General features: G+C 36.6%; 1 protein-coding gene across 4 annotated transcripts in view; it reads right to left on the bottom strand.

The window, feature by feature from the left end:
* Positions 1-9,942, bottom strand: part of Luzp2 (leucine zipper protein 2) — a 371,192-nt gene that overhangs the window by 153,187 nt on the left and 208,063 nt on the right. For all 4 annotated transcript variants that reach the window (XM_021168299.2, XM_029479976.1, XM_029479978.1 and 1 more), the window contains one exon: positions 6,462-6,524. In XM_021168299.2, coding sequence (XP_021023958.1) covers positions 6,462-6,524 — 63 coding nt within the window. The remainder of the gene's footprint in view (positions 1-6,461; positions 6,525-9,942) is intronic.

The following is a 9,942-nucleotide window of genomic DNA, read 5'->3' as shown; positions in this document are numbered from 1 at the left end:
TGTGTGTGTGTGTGTGTGTGTGTGTGTATGACAAAGGGAGAAAGCCAAACTATTACAAGGATGGTTTCTAGGCCACTTATTAATATCATTCTCCTCTGAAACACCTTGAGGCTGTCATTATCAATATTGCTCACAACACCACCACTGTCTTTTATGCTACCACTAGTACAGCCTGTTAAGCCTCCTCCAGGCATTCAAATGCTTTCTTAATCAAAAATACCAAAGTCTATTTTCTACCAACAAGAAGAACACTAAAGCCTTTCACAGCAATACCCTACTCCATGGTACCAGTTTAGCTTTCAAAAGCACAAGCCAGGCCTAGTGGCTTGCTCTTTCTTCCTGCTGTGGATCTGGCTACTTCTCTAGCACCATAATCATTTCTGCCTGCATGCTGCCATAATGCTTGCCAAGATGACAATGGACTAAATCTCTACAACTGTAAGTCATACCCAGTTAAATAGTTTGTTTTATAAGAGTTGCTTTGGCTACGGTGTCTCAACTTAGCAATAGGATACTGACTAAAACAATTGAGTCACAAAAGAAACACATTCTGTGGTCCTAGAAGAAAACATGACAAAGTTTAGAAATCATTTGGTCAAAATCATGAAGTGTGAGATTCCTCCAGCAATCCCTTTTCTCTCTCAAGGGGTGAGTTTCTGCCTCTTCCAAAGGCAGAGTTGCTAACTGTAGATAAACCAGAAAACTGTATAGATTTGTAAAGCACAATTTGGTCCCATAAATATATGTGACTAGATGCAAGTATAAAAATTGTTTGGTTGATGATTATTATAACTGAAGATAGTTCACATTTCCAGAACATATACTGAAGGCAGAACAGATAAGGTTGACATTCATTTTATAAAAGAATAAATAAGTAGAAGGATTTCTTGATATTCAGAAAAACTCTAGATAAATCCAAACATCATTTAAAGTAACCTAGGCAACTGCTTGTTATACCCATGATCATTCATTTCAATGGAATTCACACTGAGTTTTCTTGAAGATCATCAACCAAGTTATATATTGTTGTTTCTATAAATGAAATGTACAAAATTATTGACTTTTACAACTGAAATTTAATGAGTCATCTGGATTTTTAAAATTCAATATCTTCCTAGTAAAATTCATAGGTTAAAGTGACTCAGTCACTGATGTAGGCAAAAATTCTCTCATGGAATTTGGAGATGTTGCTTGGTAAATAGAAAATGTATCCTACTTGCAGAGTATATGAATTCTATTTCCAGGACCCTAGTGAATAGATAACACTACACATATTTCCAATTCCAAGTCATCCAGAACTTTTTTCTCGCCTCCAAGGGTACCTACACATATGTCTCACACACACACACACACACACACACACACCACACATACTACAGCATATACATACACACACACACACATACACACACACACATACAGACACATACAGACACTTAAAAGTAAATCATTAGAGGAATCCAATATCTTGTCTCTCAACTCACAACAATCATTGTTTCCCCCTTTATTTCCTCCTATGCTTTCTTCCTTCCTTCGTTCATTTTATTTTGTTTTCTATTTTTTATTTTAATTTTGCTTTTTAAATGAAACACATGACTGAATGTAAGATTTGCCTCTCCTTGTCGTAAGCAAGAGGCAGAGATAAATTTTCGTAGAACAGATTAAAATGCACATCTTTGATTATTCCTGATTTTGAACTACTCTATACATTTTAAATTTATCTTATGTATTTACTTGTAGGTTCATTTGTATGTCACATGTATTGTATATGTACAGGAAAAAATTAGAAGAATCAATCCTCATAATTTTGTAATCTTATTATTATGAGCTATTGAAAGTGTCCCAATCCACTCAAATTATGAAAAATAAAGTCTAGTTAAGGAATATTCATTATTACCCAACAAAAATTTACCACCTGTCTAACATGGTCAAGAAAATTCATGGAGGATATAATGCTAAAAAATTAGCATTCATTTTTTGTAGTTAAAAAGAATCAACGTTTGTATTGTTAATATAAATGTATTAAACCTTAATATATATTAATAGGTGGATTTCATGCAATGTGCCGCTTACTGCTGAACAGTGTAGAATAAGAAGGAATGCATAGTCAATGACTTTGTAACCCAATCCAGAAACATTAATTCCTATGGAGTGTCAATCAGAGATGCAAGGATTTCTATTATGCATGGAATTTTTGAGGCTACAGGTTTTCTTAAATTGTGGCTTCATGGATTTTTATTTATGTATAGTACAAAGATAATTTTTATGATAGTGAAATCGAGTTTTTATTACAGGTGCTCTGAGTAGTATTTTTGTATTTGTGATCTTTTAGCTTTTTTCTCTAACATTTCACACATAACGTTCGTTCATCTGTCCTGCAAGGAAGATGTACTCCTTCTAGCTTCTTAGGTTTTCTGGATCAAATTTCGCATAAATTTTCTTTTCTTGAATCTCTAATAGTTTGTAACCCCTTAACTCTCCTGTATTTAGTCCATGTGCTTGAGGAAGGAGTAACTGAGGTTCCACTAAGAGGGTAGAACCTGACACTATTAAGGGTGTGATGATGTGTTTACAGACAAGAGATTGGCTGTCCTCTGAGAGGCCCAACCAGCAATTGATTGAGACACTTAAGATACTTAGAGCCAACCGTTGGACTGAGGTCTGAGACTCCTGTGGGGAACTTAAGCAGGCAGCATACATGGGCCAGTCTGAGCACCCCCCCCCCTCCCCGTAGACTGAGCCACCAAGCAGGCAGCATACATGGGCCAGTCTGAGCACCCCCCGTCTCTGTGTGTGTGTGTGTGTGTGTGTGTGTGTGTGTGTGTGTGTGTGAATGCGGGGGTGGTGGTGGTGGTGGCTGGGAGTGTAGCCAGGTCTAACTGCCTGGTCTAACCTCAGTGGGAGAAGATGCGCCTAATTCTCCAGAAACTTGAGGCCCCAGAGTAGGGGATGCCTGGTGGGTGGGGCAGCCTCTTAGAGGCAAGGGAAAAAGGAAGAACTGTGGGAGGGGGGAGGGGGCCACGGCTGGAATGTAAATAAATAAAATAATTTTAAAAACTCTTCAAACTAAAATAAAGGAAAATATATGCAAAACAACAAAAAGGTAAAAACCATGACAAGCTGCGACACAAAAGCAATGTGTGTGTGGGTCCTTTGAGGAGCGATGATGCTGTTCTGGGATGTACAGATGCACACAGCTTGGGGGGCAACGGGGATAGATGTGAAGTACTACAAGGGAGTGATGAAACCTGGAAGACCAAACTGAAATCAGCTCTCCATATTTTCAAGACACAAAAAAGTAGAGGCGGCCCATTGGACATGCAAACTTTATATGCCCCAGTACAGGGGAACCCCAGGGCCAAGAAGTGGGAGTGGGTGGGGAGAGGAGTGGGTGGGGGAGGGTACCGGGGACTTTTGGGATAGCATTGGAAATGTAAATGAGGAAAATACCTAATAAAAAATAAAAAAAGAGGTAGAGGCAATTGTCTGAAGTTCCCTGCCACCACTGATGTAGAGATAACAAATATATGAAAGAAACAAACAACAGAAAGAGTACAGATTCCTAACCTACTTAGAATGAGGAGGAATTCTAGATAAGGTAGCAGTGCTAACAAAGATACAGCGATTCCGTGTATTCTGCTTGAGTTGGGAGTCACAAATTGCTAAACTATGATTTACCCTCTGAGGTCTGGTGTTTACCATGGAACGGAGTTTGACAGTCAGGAGGTAACAGAGGTGTCAATGTTTTTCCAGATGTATTTTCTTTGGTAACTCGGGTATCCTCTATAATGAACCCTTCTATCTCAAGGGAAATCTATTTGGTTTAAGTTGAATGAACGTTATAGAACCTAAGGACAGAAATGGGAATAAGACAGAACTAACTGAACGATCAATTTTCCATGATGCATTGATTGCTGCAGGCATGTCAGTAATTTAGAATCTTGGAGATTTCTGTCAGAACAAGCTGAGAAAATTCTTATTCCTTGGTTCTATGGTGGGGGGTGTGAATTGGGTAGTTGGGACTTTTGTTTGGTTTGAAAAGAAACACGAGAGGACATGGAGGATGTCTGTGAATAAATGATAGAGGTCACATTTGGTATTTTTGTTTATGAAGTTTTGGTTGCTTAAGTCACTACTAAGAAAATGATTGTGCAAAGCCCAACAGATTGTTTAGTCAATTGCCTCAAAATCTAATGACCATAATGTCTGTAATTGCTTACCTTTGTTGAGGGATTTCTAAGGTCCAAGTGCCCAATATATATTGTTTTCACATGCTCTAAAGTACCAATTTAAAGTATATGACAGGTAAAGTGGCTTTAACAAAGGATACTTAACCAAGGTTTCATGTTTACTTTTCAATGGAGAATTATGGGCATTTATCAGATAAGAAAAAAATCATGCAGATATGGTTGTGAACACAGATGGACTCCAAAATTGATAGACTAAGATTCAAGATTCACATGCAAGAATTGCACTGGGGTTTTCTGTACTGATCCATGTGGTGGAATTAGTTGCTCACAACATGAATTTATTTCTGGTGTCTAATGCAGATTGTAAACTCTCCTGAGAGAGAATCACCATCCTTGCCTTAACTCCACCAAGTCAAAATACTACACGCTTGCCCAATGGAAATTCCTTTGCTATGAAACTGTATTATACTTTGACCATTTTGATTACATCCCCTTTACTGAAGAGCCTCTTACCACAGATACTTCCAGCCTTGATTCAAAGAGTAAAACAAACTCTTTTCTAGTTAGCTTGGTTGAAATTGCACCCAGCAACAATAAACCACCAAAATTTAACACCCTTTTCACATGAATTAATAACTAGAAATCATTTTTATTTACAAGAAACAAACCATTGTTTGTTAATGGTTTGTCAAATGCATACATTCAAATTCCTTATTTCTTTCCAAAGACACCCAGGCTTACACTCAATGATATTTCTTTTTTTTTAATTTTTAATATTTTTTATTACATATTTTCCTCAATTACATTTCCAATGCTATCCCAAAAGTCCCCCATAGTGCCCCCCACTTCCCTACCCACCCATTCCCATTCTTTTGGCCCTGGCATTCCCCTATATTGGGGCATATAAAGTTTGCAAGTCCAATGGGCCTCTCTTTCCAGTGATGGCCGAATAGGCCATCTTAGCTGCTTCCATCCAGCCACCAGAATACTTAAACAAGTAGAATGGTTTAAAGACTGCCAATTCTGTATTCACATCCATGTGAAAACTCAGAATGTGAACTAACTTAGAACGAGGATTTATACACAGATCATTAATTATAACAAAAGGTCATAGCAGAGTAGAGTTGGTACTAAAGCTAAGTCATGGATTTTTATGTATAAAGAAGATAATAAATAAAGACTGTGGTTACAGAGGAGAGTCCCTATGAAGACACAAGCAGGAGCTGGAGTGATACTGTCCCAAATCAGAAAATTCCCTGGAAGGTCATGAGACAGCAAATGCTAGGAGGAAACAGGAAGGGATTATGTCCCAAACCATCAGGCAGCTTTGAACTATACTAATTTAATTTCTGACACATTGCCTCCAGATCTTTGAGGCATCTAAGTTCTGCTTGGTCAGTGGTACTTACCCTTGTAGCTTGTAGGCATTTATGTGGATGATTCATCGGATGCTTTAAATGCTAGGTACAAATTATGCATAATAATGTGCTGATCAAAAGACATTCCAAGAGAGGAAAGTCACCATGAATAAAGTTAGAATGCTGTGAGGAAATACTATTAAAATATCCCAATCACGTTTTGGATTCAGGTTATATGTGAGGTAAAACTTACAACCTATTCATCTACAGGCAGTATGGGAATGCATTAGGAATAGTGACCTGCAGCAGCCCATCACATCATAAAATCCCTTATCCCCTCCACAGCACTGTGCTCACTGAGGCAAGAAGATGGAATGATTACCTTAGAGAGATTTACAGCCACATATTTACAGAGTTGAACTGAAATGGGTGTTCTTTAATTTACTAGAGTTTTCTCTATAACAGTGTTCATTGACATTTCGTTTTGTTTTTTTTTTTTTTTCTCTTAGCTTAATTCACAGGCTCCTTTTAAGAAACTTAAACTTTCTTGTTTGAAAATTTTGCATGTATCATTCCTTATGATTTTATGACAAGTAGAAACACTGTGATGATTATCATTGATAGGGGTTTCTCTGCATGTAGAGAATGACAAATTAAAAACAGGCTTTAATATTCATACCTACAGATAGTTTCCAATTATCTTGAAAAATAAAAATCAATGAAATGAAATTCCTTTTATTTCTTAAGCTCATTGCGGCTATGAGATAGTAACTCTTACCATTATTTTTCTTCTCTGTTAGTGTGTAACAAGATCAACTCAGAATTAAAATTCTCAAACTTCTGGTAGATTCCTATTTGCATTTTTCTGTGTGTCTTTAATTAATATACAGTTTTCCTATAACATGAAAATTACCTCATTCTGTAAGTCACGGATCATTTTGCTCTTTCTTTCCACTTCAGTCTTCAAAAAATTAATCTGAAAACAAATAAAACATTATCATTTTTTTTACTTTATATCAATTTGAGTATACTAAAATTATCATAGTGTTAATGTAAATACTGAAAAAGAAAGGATTAAAGCCTTCAGTTAAAAAAAACCCTTTATTTCCTTCATCTTTGTTCAATTTGTTCATTTTATATTATTACAAAAAGCATGCTCATTGAATTAAAATTTATGTACGTTTTCAAAAAACATTTTAATTTTAGTGAAATTTATTATTCATGTTTATTTTACTCAACACCAATTTATCTACATTATTTTTTAATTAGCTATGAAACTAATTAAATCTGAGTTACTGGTACAATGAAATCAATCAAGGTGATGAAGAGTACTGTAACTGATATAACTCCAAACATAGTGGATTAAATAATTTGTGTTCCCATGAATAGAACAGGCTAATATTAAGCTTTACCCTCTACATCCATCCTTTCATGATACTTCCACTATCATATTTTTAAGGTAATGTGTATGAGAAACCCACAACACCATAAAAATTTCCCCTAATTTTGACTGCAAAATGTAGTAGCATCTATTGCATTTTCTATCATGTTTCAGCTAAGGTTCCCAAAGAGAATCAGCTGCTCTGTAGCTCAGGCAAATGGAATATGTTATTGACTCTCATTTAGGTTGTGATAAGTTAAATATGCTAAGATGATATGCAAGAAGAGAGAATGTTTCAGAGAGGCTAAATGAAGTCAGCATATAGAAATACCTGATAGAGTGGTCATATAGATAGAGGGGTTTAAGAATGATTCCATATGGAGTTTCAGCTCTTCAAGAGCTGAAACAGCTATACTACATTCTTGAAGCTTCATTAGGTACAGAATTCAAGGACATTGGTAAAACAAAAGAATTACCTGGAAGATCATGTATGATGTTATTAAAATTCTATAAGTCTATAAAAACCTGAATATGCCTACTGATGGACAGAATTTATAACTAGCTCTACATAAGTATTTTTTTGTGGCAACAAGAACTTTAAATCATGAAAGAGCAATGTTAGTTCCATATATATCTTTATCACCGATGCCAAATTCTCATATATTGATATTCAGTATGTTTGTGATAGCTAAACTTCACAATGATTAGGAATATACTGAAATAGATTACTGTGTCAAGCCTATAATTCTTTAAATACTCCACGCAGACATAAAATCTGGAGAATATAAAAACTCAAATATATTCAGAATATTTAAAATATTAGCATTTTGAGATCACTTCCTTAGAATCCCAGCAGGACTTAACATCCCTGCAGAAATAAGCATTCCTAGTATTTACTTCAGTAATGGTTTTCAGAGAAAAAAATACTAAGCATTTGCAAGAACAGTGCTTCTTTATGTTTGCTGAGAATAAAAGCTTTGAGGCAAGTCTTGCTTTAGAATTATGTCTCACCCAGGACAAGTTAAGCCATAAAAGTTAACAGGAGTCATGAAATGCATCCAAACACCATTAATATATTTAATTATCATGGTCATACCTGCTAGTTTGTCATCCCTGCTGTCTGCCAGGCTTGGGCAGGGCAAACCCAGAGCTGAATGATTTCTTACTGAAACATGCATGCAGAGTTAAAAACAAATCCTCATGTCTTCATGGAAAGTGTGTTGGAGCATGATTGTATCAAGGTGGAACTACTGATCAAATAACGTGAATTTTCAGAAATATTTTTTCTTGCAGATTTTATAACTGAATAAACAAATTTGTTATTGCATTTCACAGATTTTTATTTTGGACCAGAAATAAGAAACTTCAGTATTGCAACACTTTTTGGGAGGAGTCAGAGAGAGAAATGTACAATTTTTCATCTGAATAAAAAGGGTATAATTTAAAATTCAACCAAGGTCACCATAAAAATGTATCATTCCTTTAAATCTCAAGTAGATAACCCAGGGGAGTCACCTATAAGCTCATCTGGGAGGGAGTTTCTAGAGAGGTTTTATGGAGAAAGGAAGACCCAACCTGAATGCGGGCTGCAGCACACTATGAGTTGAATAAATAATGAAGAACTAAAACACAGATGGCTGAAAAGAACTTAAGAAATGTTCAGCTCCTTAGTCATCAGGGAAATGCAAATCAAAATTACTTTTAGATCTTATCTTGTGCAAGTCAAATGGCCAAGATCAATAAAACAAATGACAGCTTATGCTGGTAAGTATGTGGGGGACTGGGTGCACATTGCTGGTGGGAGTGCAAACTTACACAGCCATTATGGAAATCACTGTGGAGGTCTCAAAAAGATGGTAATTAATCTACCTCAAGGCCAAGCTATACCACTCTTGAGAATATGCCCAATGGGCTCTAAATCCTACTACAGAGACACTTGCTCAACCATGTTCATTGCTGCTCTATTCATAATAGTCAGAAATCAGAAACAGCCTATATATCTATATTAGTTTGGGTTTATTGCTATGAAGAGACACCATGACCAAGGCAACTCTTATAAAGAAACACATTGAATTGGTGCTGGCTTACAGTTTCAGATGTTCATTCAATTATTGTCATGGTGAGAAGCATGGTGCTGGTCAAGTAGACTTACTACTGGCCAGAGGAGCCAGGATTTCTACATGTTGATCTTAAGGTACAAGGAGGAGACTATCTCCCCCAGGTGTCAAGAGGAAACTATGTTCCACACTGGATGGAGCCTAAGCATAGGAGACATCAAAGCCCACCCACACAGTGACACTCTTCCTCCAACAAGGCCACAACTCCTCTAGTAAAGCCACACCTCCTAATAGTGCCACTCTCAGGGCCAAGTATTCAAACACATGAATCTGTGGGGGCCAACCCTATTCAAACCGCTACAATGTCCTTCAGTTGAAGAATGAATAAAGAAAATGTAGTACATTTATACAATAGAATATTACTTGATTGTTGAATGAAATAATGAAATTCTCAGCTAAAAGAATTGAATAGGAAAAAATATCATCCTGAGTAAAGCAGATCCCAGATCCCAAATGAAAATATGGTATGTGTTCAATTATATGTGGATGTTAGCTGTTGAGTCTTCTATAAGCAGGCTACAATCCATATAAACAAAAAGGTTAGGTATAGATTTAGGAACTGGTATGTTGGCGGGATAGGTTAGTATAGGAATTGCATATAGAATAGATAGCTATGGAAGAATGAGTAGGGGGTGTTCCTGGAATGGGAGGGCAAACCAGACAGGAAGAAGAGGGAGATGAATGAGGTAGGGAACATGAGAAGGGACAGCTAAAACTAAGAGCCATTTGAGGGGGTCATCTGGAGACCTAATACAGCAGAAGCACCCTAAAACATATGTGAAGGCAATCTAAATAGAATAACCAAATAATGTGGGAGGTGGTACCCAAACTGAACATCTCACATCACCAAATGAAGCCTCCAGTTCCAGGAATGGGCTACACCTAATCAAGTTCTT

This window comes from Mus caroli, chromosome 7 (genome assembly GCF_900094665.2).
Source record: "Mus caroli chromosome 7, CAROLI_EIJ_v1.1, whole genome shotgun sequence".
NCBI classification, from domain to species: Eukaryota; Metazoa; Chordata; class Mammalia; order Rodentia; family Muridae; genus Mus; species Mus caroli.
The sequence above is the reverse complement of the archived record's forward strand: the minus strand, read 5'-3'. Positions and strand labels throughout refer to the sequence as shown.